Source organism: Carettochelys insculpta, chromosome 19, assembly GCF_033958435.1.
Source record: "Carettochelys insculpta isolate YL-2023 chromosome 19, ASM3395843v1, whole genome shotgun sequence".
NCBI lineage: Eukaryota > Metazoa > Chordata > Testudines > Carettochelyidae > Carettochelys > Carettochelys insculpta.
Window position 1 is genome coordinate 4,637,496 of NC_134155.1, and position 17,946 is coordinate 4,655,441.

A 17,946-nucleotide genomic window follows, 5' to 3' on the forward strand; every position below is an offset into this window, starting at 1 on the left:
ACCTATGTATTTTTCCATACTGCATGGTATGTCCTTACACAAGTCATCTGTCTTTCTAAGAGCTGCACAGTAGCTTTTGTTTTCTTTAAAGCAGGGTTGCCATGCATGCATGTTGTTTCCAGTGTAACTTAGCCTTGCATGGAATGTAATTTAATTGAGAGAACAGGTGTAGGATTTAACATTGGTAGCTTGGTCTTGCACATATTTTATACTTGTGCAATTCTAATGTTTAATAAACTGTTTTCCTGTTGCTTTGCTCCTATAGTTCTATAGTTCAGATGGTTGAGCTTTCTGCAATAATGACAAGTTTCATGATCAAAATACCACAAAGCTGGGTAGACTACTGTAAATACAGATAATTCAGAAATACTGTTAGTGCTGTAGCTGTGGAAATGCATATTAAATGTGTAATTGGAGGTTATTCATATATAGAAAAACTTGAAAATGCCATTGTTATGTATTGAATGCAGGAATGTGACTGGTTTTCTTTTAGAATTCCAGTGAAGCTCAGTATGTTACATTTTACTCCATTTTGCTCATGATAATTACAGGTGGTGGTATTTTCTCATGTGTTTTCAGCTAAAGGAACGCTTAGTGAAGACACCATCCGAGTTTTCCTCCAGCAGATTGCAGCTGCTATGCGTATACTACATAGTAAGGGAATAATTCATAGGGATCTTAAACCACAGAACATCTTGTTGTCTTATGCAAGTCGTAGGAAGTCAAGCGTCAGTGGCATACGAATCAAAATAGGTAAATTCTTTTTTTCCTTAAAAGATAAACTTCAAATGCAGAGAAATCCTGTTTTGATTGTGGCTTTATATTGCAGTCAAATGCAGGGTTCTGCTTTAGGAATTTGTTCATTAAATTCCCGCAAATCACACACAAATCTGAAGAGAAAAATATATGCTAGAAATGTATGCTAGCAGATGGGTTTCAGTATTAAGAAACTTGAATTGTAATGAACATTTTTATTAAAATTGTTCTTACAGGTATACTGAAGAAACATTTATAAAATCATTCTGATTAATGGTTCTGTTAAACTATTTTAATTGAGAAAACATGAGTCTTTTGGTTCACTCTAGTTTTAAAAATTTGCTTAACTTTTAGACCATTTGAGAATTTGTGTGAATCAGTGGTTTGTATTTTGGCAGTAGCAGTCCAAAGACTTCTTTTTAAAGAGATTCTATGTGTAGTTTTTTTGTTAGGAAGGGGTATAGGATTGTAATTGAAATGCGATATGAACTGTTCTGTATACCTGTTGCCCTACCCTGACTTAATTTCTGAAAATGTTCCATTTCAATGAATTAGGGCAGTGAGTTTTCATTTAAACAGACATTTTTTTCTTAATTTGTTTCTTTTTTGTTGGACTAGGGCATATCCTAAACAGATCTCTTGTTTTCGACAAATTCATTCTCGTCTTCTAATCAGTACAGAAAGGGCAAATTCTTATCCTTGTTGATATATTTGGTTATTCTGCAGCTCTCTTGTTTGTGCAGAATGATTCAGATATTTGAAATTTAAATTTCCAAACTTTTACCTGATGTGATTTTAATTAAGCAAACTGTGTATTCATCACTCTAATGAACCATTTATATTTAGTAACTAACTTTAATCCTTTCCTGCTGATGCCAAACAGTGTACTCTGCAGCTGGAGAGTTGGCTGAGTAGCAGTGTGTACAAATGGTGCTGTTGCTATTTCTTGGCTTGCTGTTAGGGAGACTGGTGCATTGTTCCTTCTTGCTTCTCTTCCCATTTATAACACAACCTTCTGCTACTCCACTAAGCTGACATTTTGTGATGCTACACTTAATTTTCCCTCTAACTGGTGATTACAAGAGATGACGAAGGATAAATGCTTTGCAGACTGCATAGGTTTAAGCATTATTTTTCTTTCCAGTGACACTGTATTTCTTTAAACAGCTGATTTTGGCTTTGCTCGTTACCTGCATAGTAACATGATGGCTGCCACTTTGTGCGGGTCCCCTATGTACATGGTGAGTGCCAGTTTTTAAGCTGCATGCTATATTTGATACACACTGTTATCAAAGAAATAGGATTTGATATCTGGAGGCAGGTGAGAGCATGCTGTTTAATGAGAAAGATGTTAAGGAGAACATACAATTTACCTTTTCACTATCCCTTCAGCATATGCTCTTTTGAGGCTTGTAGGGTATGTTAAAATGAGGGATTGAGTTAAAAACCTGAGCATTCTTTGGCAATACAGTACAGAAATATTCTGCTAAATTTATAATAAGTAATCTGTGTGGTGTTATGGATCATGAGACATGTTGATTTTTGCATACTACTTGATGCACTAGAGTCTTTTTGCTAATTGGCTTTGTACTTTCTGGTATTGCCTACTGAAATAGGACACTACCTGAATCCCAGTTTGTGTGGAATAAGAAGAGTCAGAGTGGGAGGAAGGGAAAATAGCTCGATTGCAAACATGGGAAGGAGACTTGGAGTAAATATAATTTCAGTAGTTGGAATGAAAATGACATTTGTGTAGTGTCCCTTCATACTCATCACTCCAGGTAGCAGTGTCACTGTAGCTGCCTTTTGTCTTTCCCAGGCAGTGTGGTCTAGTATATAAAATACTGGACTGGGACTCAGAGGACCTGAGTTCTAAGCTTGGCACTCCTGCTAGCCTGTGGGGTAACACTGGACAAGTTGTCACCTGTGTGTGTATCCAGTTTCCCTGCCTGTACAATGGTGGCACTGCTTTCTTTGTAAAGCACTTGAGATCTGCTAATAAACAGCAGTGTATAAGAATGAGGCAGTAATCAATTAACATATCACCATGCATACAAATTCCCTCCTTTTCCCAAAGTAATACCCCAAGATTTATTCCTCCCCTCCTTTCTGCCCCCTCACCCCCAATAGTGCATGTGTTCAGAGTTTAAAAGGTAAACAGCGTGGGGTCTGTCTGAGAATGGTATAGACTAAAATGTTATACTTTGTCTTATCGGGATATTGACCTTGGTTGTGGTAATCTGGACATTCAGTTATTGCAGTTTGTTTTGTGGGATCATCCTACTGCAGTATGATAAATGGGAACTATTTAATTTGTACCATTGTCTTGCAGTCTTTCATAGTCCTTTCTGTAATTGTCCTGTATTTTCCAGGCTCCTGAGGTTATTATGTCACAACACTATGATGCCAAGGCAGACCTGTGGAGCATAGGAACTGTGATTTATCAGTGTCTTGTTGGGAAGCCACCTTTTCAGGTTAGATTTATGTTCCCCTCCTCTCATTTGCACGGTCACTTTCATTTGACAGAAGCAGTGTGGCATTGCCAGTCATCCTAGAGGATGCATGCGGTCCTCTTAGTCTGCTGTTGGTTTTTCTCCAGGACAGGGCTGTCCTTAGGAAGTATTGGGCCCCTCTCCAGTACGGTTAAACTGGTGCCCCTGTGGCTGATGGCAGCTCTGGAGAGGGAGAGGATGATTTTTTTCAAGAAATGTGATTTTTATTGTCTTCGGCAACAGACTAATGAAATAGTTTAAAATCTGCTTTTAAAATAAGGTCCTGTAGAACTCTAACACAGTAAATTCAAGTATCAGAGAGGTAGCTGTGTTAGGCTGTAGCTTCAAGAACAGCAAGAAGTCTTGTGGCACCTTTATAGACTAACAGATATTTTGGCACATAATCTTTTTTGGGCAAAGACCCGCTTCATCAGATGCATGAGTGGGGGGAGTGGTTTCAGGGGGGTATTTAAAGAGTGGAGTCCCAGTAAAAGGGAGGGCCAGAGGTGACACGGTCTGTTCAGCAAGGTGGAAATGGCCCAGTACCCACAGTACTGATCAAAGGAGGAAAAAACAAGTCAGCTCAGACAGGGGGATGTGAGCCTTTGTCAGCATCTAATGGGGAGATATTAACACCCAGAGCAGAGAAGCTGTCTTTGTAAACTGCGAGCCACTCCCAGTCTCTGTTTGTTTAATCCTTGGTTAATGGAGTCAAATTTGCAAATAAATTGCATATGACTTCTGAAATTTTTTTGTTTCAGGACTGCCACCCTTAAATCTTCCACTGAGTGTCCAGGGAGATTGAAGTGTTCTCTCACAGGCTCCTGTATATTATCGTTCCTGATGTCTGATTTATGTCCATTTATTCTTTTATGGAGAGACTGTCCATTTTGGCCAATATAAATTGCAGTGGGGCATTGCTGGCACATGGTGGCATATATTATATTAGTAGACGTGCAGGTAAAGGAGCCCCTGATGGTATAGTTGATGTTAGGTCCTGTGATGATGTTGCTGGTGAAGATATGTGAGCACAGTTGGCAGCGAGGACCGTTGCAGGGGCTGGTTCCAGGCCCAGAGTCACTGGCTTGTGATTTGTAGTGGCTGGTGAGGATTTGTTTAAGGTTGGCAGGCTGTCTGTAGGCGAGGACAGGCCTGCCTCCCAAGGTCTGTGAGAGTGAAAGATCATTGTTCAGATGGGTTGTGGATCACTGATGATGCTCTGGAGAGGCCTTAGGTGGGAGCTGTATGTGATGGTCAGTGATGTTCTCTTGTTTCCCTTGCGAGGCCTGTCTTGTAGCAGGTGGCTTCTGGGTACCCATCTGGCTCTGTATCAATCTGTTTCTTCACTTCCTTAGGTGGGTATTGTAATTTGAGGAAAACTTGGTAAAGGTCTTGTAGAAGTTTGTCTCTGTCTGATGGATCAGAGCAAATACAGTTGTATCTTAGTGCCTGGCTGTAAACAATGGATCATGTAGTATGCACTGGATGGAAGATGGAGGCGTGTAGATAAGCATAGTGGTCTGTGGGTTTTCGGTATAGGTTGGTATTTATGTGACCGTCGCTTATCTGCACAGTAGTGTCCAGGAAGTGAATTTCTTGTGTGGACTGGTCCAAGCTAAGGTTAATGGTGGGGTGGAAACTGCTGAAAACTCTGGCCCTCCTTTTTACTGGGACCCCACTCTTTAAATACTCTTCTGAAACCACCACCCCCACTCATTCATCTGATGAAGTGGGTCTTTGCCCACAAAAGTTTATGCTCCAAAATATCTGTTAGTCTATAAGGTGCCACAAGACTTCTTGTTCTGACAATAAATTCAGAAACTGGCTGTTTACACCTGGGGTTGGAAAATGCCCGTTAAATGACTTCATTACCATTTGAGTGGCTGTTTGACAGGTTTCTGCTAATACATATGACAGTTTTTTCTCTCTTAAGTTAACTGGATCCTCTCCAGAGGGAGCAGAGCCACAGAAGAGGGATAGGAAGAAGTGGGTGGGTGGACATGAAGACAAAGTGCCCCATATTTTTAGGTGCTCTACAACTGTGTATTCTGTGTATGAGTAAGGACATTCGTGCTTCAAGGACCAGGTGGCTGTGGATACTCAGAAGAGAAGGAAGCTCACATTTCAGTAGTCAGGGATGCATAAACCCAAGGATACTCAATAAAATTGTGTTCTTAGCTCATATCTCCCTAAGATACTGTAAACTTCCTTCCACTTAGTAACAGAGAGGAAGCCGTGCTAGTCTATACACTATCAAAACAAAAAGCAGTCAAGTAGCACTTTAAAGACTAGCAAAATAGTTTATTAGGTGAGCTTTCGTGGGACAGGCCCACTTCTTCAGACCATAGCCAGACCAGAACAGACTCAATATTTAAGACACAGAGAACCAAAAACAGTAAGGGAGGAGGACAAATCAGAAAAAGATAATCAAGGTGAGCAAATCAGAGAGTGGAGGGGTGGGGGGGAAGGTCAAGCATTAGATTGAGCCAAGTATGCAGACGAGCCCCTGTAGTGACTCAGAAAGTTCCCATTACGATTTAAACCATCACAATTTTCCTTCCACTTATCCACTTGAATTGGCCAAGTCTTTTTTTCTGTGCATATGCAAAGATCTCACTGCTGAAGCAAGTATTCTAACAAATGCATGTTTTTTTATTTGACAGGCCAATAGTCCTCAAGACTTGAGAATGTTTTATGAAAAAAACAGAAATCTGATTCCTAGGTATGTCTATTTTGTGATAGTAATTGTATATTTGTGGAAACCAAGTGATTTGGATGTAACATCTTCTTTTAAAATACAATTATAGTCTCTTTGTGAAATCATATAAAGAAGGAACCATCTCACCCAACACATCTGCTATATGTGCCTGTCAGATCATATCTACTGACTTCAGTGACAAAAACATTTTTTACTATTCTTGTTAGTTCTACAGAGCCAATACAGATGTGGGCAAGTGAGTTAGCTGTGTATAGCATTACAGCAGAATTGCCATATCTTTACTGATGAATAAGCCAAAAAGATCATCCAGCTTCAGCCTCAAGTGTCAGATGCAGTTTGCAGGCTGACAGAAAATGGTTGGGTTTTCTTGTTTGTTTTCTAATGCAGGTTTGCTGTATAAATCATATGCAGGTCTGGGAATTGTTTCAGAGCATAATACTATGTAAAGTTCTTCACCTTGGTTTTATTTTGTTTTTCATTTGTTTTTGTAATGCTATTAGACAATATTGAACTTAGTCTGGCAAATTCTCTTGTCCAGCATGGGGTCAGATCCCGAGAGTGCCAGATTAGAGAGGTTCAACCTGTAGTTATTTTTTGGGTGCCTTCGTTCTTGAGTGCTCATCTGAAGACCTGTTAAGTGGGCCTGTTCTTCTGGAAATTTGGAGCAGTACTCCTTTTCAGGTGTCAGAAGTTGGGATCTCAGTGTGAGGTGTCCTAAATTACTAGTCATTTTGGGAAAAACAGCCAAACTCTGTAGTTCTCATCCAAAGACTTTGAAATGCAGAGCTTCTTCAAAGTCTGTGTTTGCATGGGAAGTCTCTTTCGTATGTCAGTTCATGGAGCTGAGAACTCCACTAAGAAAGGTGAATAAGCAGAAGACTATCGGGTAAGGGTGATTGAGTTTAACTTAATATATTGAAATTAAAAGTCTTAGTTTACTCCAGGCTTATCAAGTACAAATTCTCCTTGTGCCTGATTTTAATTGCAGACCAGCTGAGTTCTTACAACCTTTGTCTTGGAACTACTCTTTTCCTCTTTGCCACCCAACTTGCATTTCCTTTGTGATGCCAGGACCCAGTAGCAATTGGCATTTAATGTTGCTGTGTGACTTGGGAGCAATGTATTGCCTGGTACGTATAATGTACCATCCTTTCATTGCTCTGCTGAGTCCAAATGTGCGTCCTCTGTAAGGCAGCCGAATGTTGGTCGTGAAGATGCAGTATTGTTCCAGAATGTTGGTTTCCTGGTTTGCAATATAATATTAATATAAACTAATGCATATTTATTTTTCTTTCTTTTTATATACAGTGTTCCTAGGGAAACATCAGCATATCTGGCTGATCTGCTGTTGGGTTTACTTCAGAGAAATCAAAAAGATAGAATGGACTTTGGTATGTAACTTTTTAATAAACACTTCCAGGGACTCTACTTTCTCCGTTAAACTTGATCTTTATGTACAGAATAATTTTCCAGTAACCTGATTTAATTGAGTACAGACACAGGTGAAGTGTTTTTGTTTTTGTTGGGTTTTTTGCTCACTCATCTCAGGGGGCATTGTGTACTTAGCCACAAATCAGTAGATAATTAACATCCAAGTCACTTACCAGGAATGTCTTCATATCTACATGAAAACAAATCCACGCCTATGACTTTGAATTGTTTTCTAAGACCATTTATAAAATGTGGATTGGTGTTGCTTATCACTATCAATTGTGGTCTCTTTCTCCAGTGTTTAATTTGTCACGGTCAAGGGAAAAGTGGCAGTAGATAGAAAACAAACAACTGAGAGTGGGCAACTTCCGTTTTTAAATTGCTGGTTGCTCCTCTGGTGTTGGATACCTGCCCTAAGAATGGTTGTTGTGGAGCAGCCAATCATATTTTATTAAGTGGTAAACAACCTCTGATGCTCTGCTTATGTTTCCCGGATCATTTCTCAGAACTGGAATTTCATAAATAATAATTCTAAACATGAACCAATGTTATAGAACCTGTAAACATTTAAATGTTAATGATGAAAAAAGAAAAGGAGCTTTGAAATAGTGGGTTGGGGCACTATTTATAGCATGTCTTGTCTAATGTCTGGTTGTCCTCTATAATTGTTTGGGAATGTTCCTGACTAAATCCTTGTTCTGCCAAGCCAGATTTATATCTCTTACTGACCAGCTGACACATGGTAGCTGTATGCTGAGGAGAGCTGTGTGTTTCTGTCTGGCTTGGTTTGTAGACCGTTTTTGAATGGCTGCAGCTACTTTCATTGAGAGAGACCTTGAATTTCATGGCATGGTGATTTATAGTTTGATTTTACAATGTTCTTTTGGCTTATATTTGCTGAAAACATATTTTCCATATCACTTTGATTAGAATAATACAACTTCCAAAATTGGATTCTGTCTTTGTTTTCCCTTATAAAGTATATGCTGTCTGTCAGCTCACCCTTAACAGTGCTATATGGATCATGTCAGGTTTGAGCTGAATCTTGTATTAGTGTGTGTATGTAGAAGGATTGTGAAGGACTGCTGTAACACTAGCTTTGTTCATATTTGGCAGAGAATGAGTTTCCAAGTATCTGTTATGCCTGGTATGATTTTTCTATATTTTCTTAAGATTACAGTTAGTGTTAGTAAAGAATTGCCGATGACTAGCAAAGCATAGAAAGAGCAGTAAATAATCTGGTCCCAAATGTAATAGACATGGCTGTGAGCTTTCAAAATCTGAATGTGTTATGTGCTACTTACTCTCTATGTCATAAATACAACTTGATGGATTCTGCTTTTGAAACCGTGCCATCACAACTTAACTGCACACGAGTGAAGCATTGTATATCATTTATGAAAATGTGAAGCTGAATTATAGTTTGGCCTCTGTCATTCCTGTGTATGTTAAATAAGGAGGATGTGGAGGAGAATATTCACCGCAGGCTTTTGAATTCTTCACTAAATTCTTAAGACCCTCTTCATATTACAAATATTTTTAATTCGCTATGTTCTGCTACCAGGATCCGTGTAGGATATCTCAAACACAAAAGCATTTTACGTTATTCAGACCAAAAAAAACCCAATGAAGTGCTTGATCCTGCAGACTTTTACTACAGGGATTAGCTTTGTTGAAGTCAGTGATGATGTTTATAGTAGGTGATGCACCTAATAGAAAGTTTTGCAGAATAAGCCCTTTAGCAAATTTTTGTAAATGTGGATAAAATACTATATTGACTGTTCCAGAAGAAGTTGATTTGTAAATTTATATAGGTTAAGAGAAAAGTCAATGGATAGCAATTAATATTTGAATTACACTAATACACATCTGCTATCAGAAAGGGAAGCCCTGTTGTAGTGGGTGCTTCACTTGGTTTTCAGCACTGCTATCTAGAAAGAGTGGCTGGCAGTACTTTTGGTGCGAGCTTTGTCTCCCTTTGCTATGGGAAATGAGGTTGTCTTCAGCTCACTGACTGCTAAGAAAGGGCTTTGAAGTGGGATGGCAGGAATGATGAGTAAATGAATGAAGAGTGATCATCTGAATTACTTGTGTTTTGCAGAATATAAATAGCATTTGAAATTTTGCCTATCACAGGAGAACAGATTGGAACAGCATGTGCTATACCCAGCATCAAGAACTCTTCACCCTCAGCTAAAGTTAATCCTTAGGCCCTGCAGCTAGGCTCACTTCCTTGTATCGTGCTTTTGAAGAAAATGTTGTTGCAGAAAAGAGGTTGTGCGGCCCTGAGAGTCCTGGTGGTCTTGTCTCTTGCTTAAGTCTAGAGAACAACATTCTTGTTCTTTTTAAGCTTCTTAATTGAGCAAAGGAAAGTGCAAAGTGTCACAAAGATTTAGGACTGTCTTCCATAGTTGATTCATTTTCTCTGTCTAATTAGCTGACTGGTTCTTCTGGAAGTATAAAATAAACCATGCATAGCGCTACCAAACTGGATGTGCTGAAGCAATTAAACTATTTTGTTACACCCAGTTACTAACGACAAATGCAAGTATTTTTGTTGTTGAAGCAATAACCAGTGAATTGCTACAGTTCATTGAACAAATTGTTGAGAAAAATTAAATTAATTCTGCTTTGAGCTGTGCAACCAGCTGCAGAGATAGCATTTTCTGCCCCTTGGGGAGTGGAAGGGAGAATGCCATTTGCTGCTCTGGAATATCATTGATAGGGTCCAAAGTAGTTTGAGCCAGTTTATGGCCATAACTTGAGGGCTTGCAGGAGAGGGGGTACTTAGTGGTGTGAAAGTGAAGGGACCTTCCAGTCCTGACGAGCAGCACAATACTGAATTACTGTAGGGGTTCTGAATATGAAGATTTTCATTTGTTAGTGGCTGTACAAACATTACCTGTTTGTGCATATCAGTTATTTATGAGCCTAAAACTGAGTCATAAAATGTTGCTTAAACATCCAGTTTCATTCTCTCTGCAAGACGCTTCTTTACATCTTTTGGTGTATTTCCTTTCTGAGTGTAAGAGCAACAGATAACCTGGAAGACTTTAATCTTTTATAAACTTTTCCGCCTCTGGATGTGAAGTATTGATGCTGTGGAAGGCAACTACTTATTGCCATGTATGCTATAATGCAGATTCTAATATGGTTTGTAGTTTGATGCGCATCTGTGGTCACCTTTTTGTTTTTGCAGAAGCGTTCTTCAGCCACCCTTTCCTTGATCAGGTTTCAACAGTCAAAAAATGTAAGTAGCTGCGTTTTCCCACTTATCTCATAAGTGGGGCATGTTACAAAGAAGAATCCTATTGAGTAGCATGGGTTTGTTTTTTCTTGAAACCTCTTCCTGAGATCACCAACTGTGTTCCACTGTTAGTTAAAAATACTGTGGAATCGCTGAGTGTCATGTTTGAATTTTGGACCCAAATTGCCATTTATGCATTTCTTAGGCATTTCATCTGGTCTCAAGTGGCATTGTGTGAGCGTATTTCCCAAGGACATGAGTGCACTTAAAAGCTCTGAAGGAGTTAATTCATTTAGAGCAAGCAGTGGGGAAATCATTGCATTGTGTCTGTCTGTTTGAAAATCAATCTAACGAAATCTCAATCCTCTCTTACTCCTCCAGCTTGCCCAGTGCCTGTCCCCACATATGCAGGCTCAGTCTCTGGCAGCTCCTGTGGTAGTTCTCCTTGTCGTTTTGCATCTCCTCCCGTAAGTTCTCTGTTTTGCTTCCAAAGTAATGTCTATCAAAAACATATTCCTCCTTTTCTTTCTTTCTGTGTGTGTGTGTGTGTGTGTGTGTGTGTAAATTATGAAATCTTCTCTAACATGTTGTTTAATTTTGGTTCTTTAATAGTCTAAACAATTACCTTCAAAGAAAGCAGAGGTAGCAGTGCTGTACCTGGTGTAAAGGTTTGCTTTCCTTTTCCCACTCACGATGGCTTTTTAAGAAGTCTTCTCTAGAGCAGGGCTTTTCATACTTCATTGTACCATGACCCTTGTCTGACGGCAAAAATTATTACATGACCCCAGGAAGGGGGATTAATGCCCGAGCCCCTCCTCCATGGTCCGGGGTGGGCAAAGCCCAAGCCCTGCTAGCTGGGGGAGGTGTAGAGGAGCATGGCTGAAGCCAGGAGTGATGGGGTCTGAAACTGAAGCTCAAAGGCTTCAACCATGGGCAGGAGGGTTGTAACCCACGTTTCACTGTCCAGGGCTGAACCAGCAGAGCTCCGCAGTCCCTTGGTTTCAGCCTTTAGCATCAGGGCTTGCTCTTTGGCTTCTGCCTCAGGTCCTAGCAAGTCTAACCCCAGCCCTGGTGACCCCATTAAAACTGGGTTGCAATCAGAGTTTCCTCTAATTATCACACCCTGAGCAGAATACATTTTTTTACGTCCACCAATACGGAAGTGCTGTGCAACATGTCCCCTTCATATTGGTGCACATAACAAAATTCTTGGGGCCAAGGTGTTCGGAGCCAGGGAGGGCCTCAGGCCTGGTCAGACAGTGGGGGCGCAAGGGTTCCAGCTGAGGGTCAGGATCTGAGGTGGGGTTGAAGGGCTCAGGGCTGGGACAGAGGTTTGGAGTGGAAAGGCTCTGGCAGGGGGTAGAGGCTCTAGGGTGGGGCCGGGGATGAGGGACTCGGGGCTGGGAGTAGTGTTGACAACTTGGTCAGACTGCGTGGATTAGATGTCATTGCCACAAATGGGCTGCATCTACACTATCAATTTCTTTTAAAAGATTTGTCAAAAGAAGGGGGTTCTTTCGAAAGATCCTGCAGAGTGTCTACACACACACTGTTCTTTTAAAGATAAATTCGAACAATGCAGTGCTCCTTTCAAAATCACTCTTCCTCTCCTGTCTGAGGAAGTGTGCCCCCTTTCGCAAGCTTACTTTCAAAAGAAAACTTGTGTGGACGCTCCACAGGCCCTTTTTTTTTTTTTTTTTCCAAAAGAAGGGCCTGATTTTTGGATCCCTGGCCATCCGTTTGAAAGAGCAGGGGCTGTGCGGACAATCTCGCTCAAAAGAGCAGATTAATCTTTTGATCCTCTTTGCGCGTGCGCGCGCGCGTGTGTGTGTAGATGCACTCTCTTGAAAGAAGTTCTTTCTCAACAGATCTTCTGGAAGAGCTTCTTTTGAAAGTTCTCTGTAGTGTAGACATGGCCAAGTGTCTGGTCTGGGATACTTGGCAACCCTAGCTGGAACAGAAGGTTGAGGTTGAACGGGTCTGTCTAGAAATGCGAGCTCTGGGGTTGGGCTCGGGACTGGGAGGGGCGGGGTTGTGAATCTGGCCACTCCAGCCATTGTAGGGGGCAGGTCTCATGGGCTGTGGCAAGTGGAGGTCTAGGTTGCCCTCTCTGTGTTGTTTGGGGGTGCAGGGCCAGGCTGCGATGGATGGAGGGGTCTGGAGCCAGGCCCCAGCCACTGTAGAGCTGGGACACCCTGGCTTTAGCTGCGTTGGCCCAGAGCGAGGTGGGTCAGCCTTCCTTGGGCTGTCCCCAGTTCCTGGCTTGCCAGATGGCCTGCACAGGGCTAAATAGACAGGTGCATAGCCACACATCTTACAGGGAACTTAGCTCACCACCCACTTTGGGGTCCCAACCCACAGTTGGAGAACCTTGCACTAGATCATTAGCTCTGCTGGTATGAATTCCAACTCACTGAATGAGCTTCCCAGCTAATCCTTTTATAGCTGCTTTCTGGTACTAGGTCCTTTATGCTGCCACAGGCTGAAGGTGTCTAGCCCTTTCTGGAGTAAGTGCCACTGTCTCTTCATGGGTACAGGAAGAATGATTGATTGAATTAATAACTTCAGAGTCAATACTCATTACTTATCTGAATATCAGCTTCCTTCCTTCCTTCCTTATTCAACTTCCTTCTAGATTTCAAAAAGCTTTTTATGTGCGTGTTTAGTAATAAGGTTCCTCAACATCTGTAAAGGCTTTCAGAATTAACATTAGTATTTTTAAATTACTTTGGAGAATGCATGTGTTTCACCTTTATTTTGCTCCCTGTATTATTTCAGCTAGCTATGCACAGGGTAGCATTCACCCTATTGTAGTGGGAGCCTGCTCTCAAAAGCGGGAGCCTGCATTGTGAAACATTTGGGCTTACAGTGTTCACTTTTTCTTTAGTCTCTGCCAGACATGCAGCATATTCAAGAAGACAACTTATCTTCTCCACCTTTGGGTCCTCCGAACTATCTTCAGGTGTCCAGGGATTCGGCCAGCACCAGTAGCAAGAACTCTTCTTGTGACACAGATGACTTTGTGCTAGTTCCACACAACATCTCTTCAGATCACTCGTGTAAGCATCTTCTTCTTTGGATGTGTAAAAACTTTTCCCACACTCTCTTGCTTTTTCACATATTTTTATATCCTAGTATATTCCAAACCTATCTTAATAGCTCTTGGGGACTTGCTTTTTTGCTATTTTCTTTTGCTTTCCTTCCGAAGAATCCCCTGCTGTCTACGGCAGAGTGTTTTTCCTTATCTGTAAAAGAATGAGGCTTGGAGGTGGCACCAGAGGTAGAAGGGTTTGTTCTTGTGCAGGTAACCCAGCATCCTAGCTGTTGTTTTGTGCTGTTTCTCAGAGTGGCTAATGGAACTGATAGGCTGTATCTACACTAGCTCCCTACTTTGAAAGGAGCATGGTAAGTAGGGTGTCGGGAGATTCTCGATGAAGTGCTGTGGTGCATATTCAGCAATTCATTAAGCTAATTCTCTCCCACAGCAACTTCAAAGTGTTAAACGTGGAAGTGCCAGCTCGCATGTAGCTGCAGCTCACCTGCTGGTACTTTGAAGTTGTCCAGGCACTTCTAAGTACCGGTGGGTGAGCCGCAGCTACACGTGAGCTAGCACTTCGAAGTTTAAAACTTTGGTGTTGCCGGGGAAGGGGGGAGATGTGCTTAATGAAGTGCTGCCTATGCACTGTAGCACTTCATTAATAAACTCCCAATACCCTACTCGCCATCCTCCCTTTGAAGTAGGGAGGTAGTGTACACACAACCAAGAGGATAGAGAAGCCACTGCCACCCCCAGCAATGCCTCCGCCTACCCCTTTAATGTGAGCAGGTGACACATACAAGAGACATCACAAATGTTTAATGCCCATGGGAAGATATCTTCTGCCTCCATGATTGGTTAAGCTGATCATGCTGCACCCCCTCCCCCACAAAGCTTCATGGCCTCCAAGGGGCTGCCTAGTCCATTTTGTATGCCCCTGGTCTATGCCAAATTACTGTCTCAAGACCAAAAACAATGAAAGACCAGACATCACAACCATGCAGTTTCACACAAGGCTTGTACTGTATCTTGTATTTTCATTTTTGTTAAACTTTTCATAACTTCCTGTGGTGGGTGCCATATGAGGAGAGATTCAAAAGACTGGGACTTTTCAGCTTAGAAGAGAAGAGACTAAAGGGGGGATATGATAGAAGAAGCCTGTAAAATCATGACAGGTGTGGAGAAAGTGTATATAGAAAAGTTATTTACTTGTTCCCATTGCATAAGAACTAGGGGGTCACCAAATGAAATTAATGGGTGGCAGGTTTAAAACTAACAAAAGGAAGTTTTTCTTCATGTAGTACACAGAAGGCCTGTGGAACTCCTTGCCAGAGGATGTTGCGTAGACCTGGGTTCAAACCTTTAACAGGGTTCTAAAAAGACCCAGAGAAAGTCAAGGAGGTTACATCCATCAGTGGTCATTTAGCTAGGATGGGTAGGAACGGTGTCCCTAGCCTCTGTTTCTCAGAGGCTGGAAATGGATGACAAGAAAGGGATCACTCAATGACTGTGCACTCCTTCTGGCCACTGGCAGAAGACAGGGTATTGGGCTAGATGAACCTTTGGTCTGACCCAGTCTGGCTGTTCTTAGGCAATGGTAACATAATCCATGGATGTTTAGTGTGTTGTTTTAATCACCTGATTCCCCATGCAACTGTGAATGTCTCCCTTTTTAAAAAAAAGTTGTGCAATACCCTTGGCTCAGTTATTTTTTATTGTTCCAATGAGTTTGCACAAATTTGTGGTACAGGCTTTACAGGGCTGATAAGCTATACTTTGGGCCCTACCAATTTCACAACCATGAAATAAGTCATACCCCAGGGAAATCTCATGTCTCTTCTTCCTAGGAGCACCCCAGCAAAGAGGTCTCTTAGCTGTGGCTGGGCTGGAAAGGGACAGAACTTGTCCATCTCCTGTATAGCTGATCTTGAGGGGAGACAGACCAGATCCATCTCCAGATGTCTTTCCCTGCTGCATGGCACTCTGGGACTAGGCAGCAGCCCCAGAGGTTCCTGTAGCTGGAGGAGCTGGAGCCAGTCTTTCCTGTGTTTCTGGGAGCACCCCAGCAAAGTGGGCTCCTAGCGGCTAGTCCAGACAGGACTTGTTCTTCCCCTGCAGCGCCTTTCCTGGGTCTATCTCCAGACTATGGATAGTTTGTGCACCTCCCTCCTCCCCACTGTGTCCAGCACAGAAATGAGGGTGTCAGTCCAATGAATCTCTCACAAGACGTTTGCAGCTCCTCCCTGCCCACCTCCCCATCCCCCAAAGCTAGCCACTTTTGGACTGGAAGCCCCACAGTTGCAACCTTATGAAATTTCAGATTTAAATGTGGAATTTTACCAAATTTCAAATCCAGTGGCCATGCAATTTACCATAATATATCATGAATTTGGTAGGGCCCTAACTATACTCTAAGTAGTTATACTTTCCTTAAATGTTAGGGTAATTTGTGAATAAAATCTTTGACACAATTTTTCAAAAACAACTGTCTCTTACAGAGCCACTTTCTCTGCAATAGCTTAAGTTTGGTTAGATTTGGAGTATCTTCTGTCAGATAATCTGTGAAGCAAGAAATAATATGAATTGCTGCTAATATGACCATAAAGTATCTTAGCTTCCATGTATACAAACTGTTAATAGATATCAAAAGGATTTAACATAAGCAACAATATTGAAGGTGCGTCTTCAGGACTTGATTATATTATGTTGCTTTCAGTTTCTCTGCCTTTTTCTGTAGATGATATGCCATTGGTTGCAGCTGGCAGACGGGCTTCAAGTGATTTCATGATGTGTGGAGGGTATGTCTGCTGGGTTTTATTGAATGAAGTTTCATATTGTAAAATGATTTTTTTTCTTTTTGCATATAGTTCTTCAGGTATTCTGTGACATTGTTTGTGGCATCTCATTTTAACAGGCATTCACCATTAACCACTTCTGGAAGCTCAGGAACTTTACAGAAACCATCCTCAAGCTCTTCCCGGAGTAGTTCTTCTGGTTCAGTTAACAGGTATGTATGAGTTGATTTTTCATCATCTTAATGATTTTTCTGTTGCTGTAGAGTTTGGTAGGGTTTTTATTTTTGCTTTGTCTGCTTAGTCTGTAATATACCACACGGGCTCCATTTGGGTATTTAAGACATTAAAAGCCGTGGTTGAGCAATAAAAAAGGAGACTGTTGCAATTAAATGTTGATAAACTCGTACCTGAAACATGCAAGGTAGGTGAGATAATATCTCTGTGACCCAACTTCCAGAGGTGGAAGGGATACAAGCATTTGAGGTACACAGACAGGTGAGGAGTAAATCTCTGTAACTTGAAAGCTTATCTCTTTCACCCAGGGAATTTGGTCCTATAAAAGAGATTACCTCATCCACCTTGTGTCTTTGGTATGCTGCTGTCAGACTGGCTTTTCAGACAAACTTGCAAGCAGTAAGCGTTTGTAGTTGTTAGTGTCCCATCTACATTCTTCAGTATCTAGAAAATCTGTGTACTAGTTATTGGCAAGGAGACAATGGTTTATAATCTTCTTCTACATGTGGAATTCTGCTTTGCAATATACCTGCCTTAAATATTCAAAATACTTCCCTCTGACTGTAACTGAAGACAAAGTTCTGGATGGAGCTTGTAAGATGATGATGACAAATTACAGTTTTTCTTGACTTGGTGACATTTGGAAAATGGTGTGTGTTCCAATGCTACTATTAGAACCTATCTGGAAGAATTTCATTTTTCATTTGTGGATGATTATTCAAATATTGACTGTTTCTTTGACTTGTGCTAACGGTACAGGAAGATGACAGTGAACTTTTTTGTTGAGAAACGCTTGTCGTGAGACAAGAAGTTTATAAGTTTGTGCTGAACACAGTGTTTAGCAAATCTGCTGACAAAGTGGAGCTTGTATCTATTAATGGGAGATGACTAGAATAGCTTTTTTTTTTTTTTTTTTTAAGGCTTCTTTGTCTGAGTTGCATTATATGCAAAATACTGTAAATTAGAAGTCACTTTGGCTTTAATTTGAAGAATAAAGTAAATGTTAATTGAGTTATAAAAGTATTTTAGGTGCGTTTCCACATTGCTAGTGTCAGAGCCATTTATTTGTGCTGGCTAGAAACAGGTGTTCTTCTTCGAGTGGTCCCTGTGGGTGCTCCACAATAGGTGTCGGGCTCGCCCGGCGCCGCAGATCGGAAATCTTCCAGCATTTTCTCCTGGATCGCACATGTGCTGGCGCGCGCCGCCCCCCTGCACACCCCCGGCCTCATGCACGA

General features: G+C 41.4%; 1 protein-coding gene across 2 annotated transcripts in view; it reads left to right on the plus strand.

Annotated features, from left to right (window-relative positions):
• ULK2 (unc-51 like autophagy activating kinase 2) overlaps positions 1–17,946 on the plus strand; it is a 77,558-nt gene that overhangs the window by 22,987 nt on the left and 36,625 nt on the right. The window contains exons 6-15 of one of the 2 annotated variants that reach the window (XM_075013605.1): positions 580–753; positions 1,924–1,997; positions 3,129–3,230; positions 5,912–5,970; positions 7,276–7,358; positions 10,598–10,648; positions 11,027–11,112; positions 13,533–13,704; positions 16,399–16,480; positions 16,597–16,689. In XM_075013605.1, the coding sequence (XP_074869706.1) occupies positions 580–753; positions 1,924–1,997; positions 3,129–3,230; positions 5,912–5,970; positions 7,276–7,358; positions 10,598–10,648; positions 11,027–11,112; positions 13,533–13,704; positions 16,399–16,480; positions 16,597–16,689 (976 nt within the window). The remainder of the gene's footprint in view (positions 1–579; positions 754–1,923; positions 1,998–3,128; positions 3,231–5,911; positions 5,971–7,275; positions 7,359–10,597; positions 10,649–11,026; positions 11,113–13,532; positions 13,705–16,398; positions 16,481–16,596; positions 16,690–17,946) is intronic. The other variant, XM_075013606.1, reaches the window with a different exon arrangement.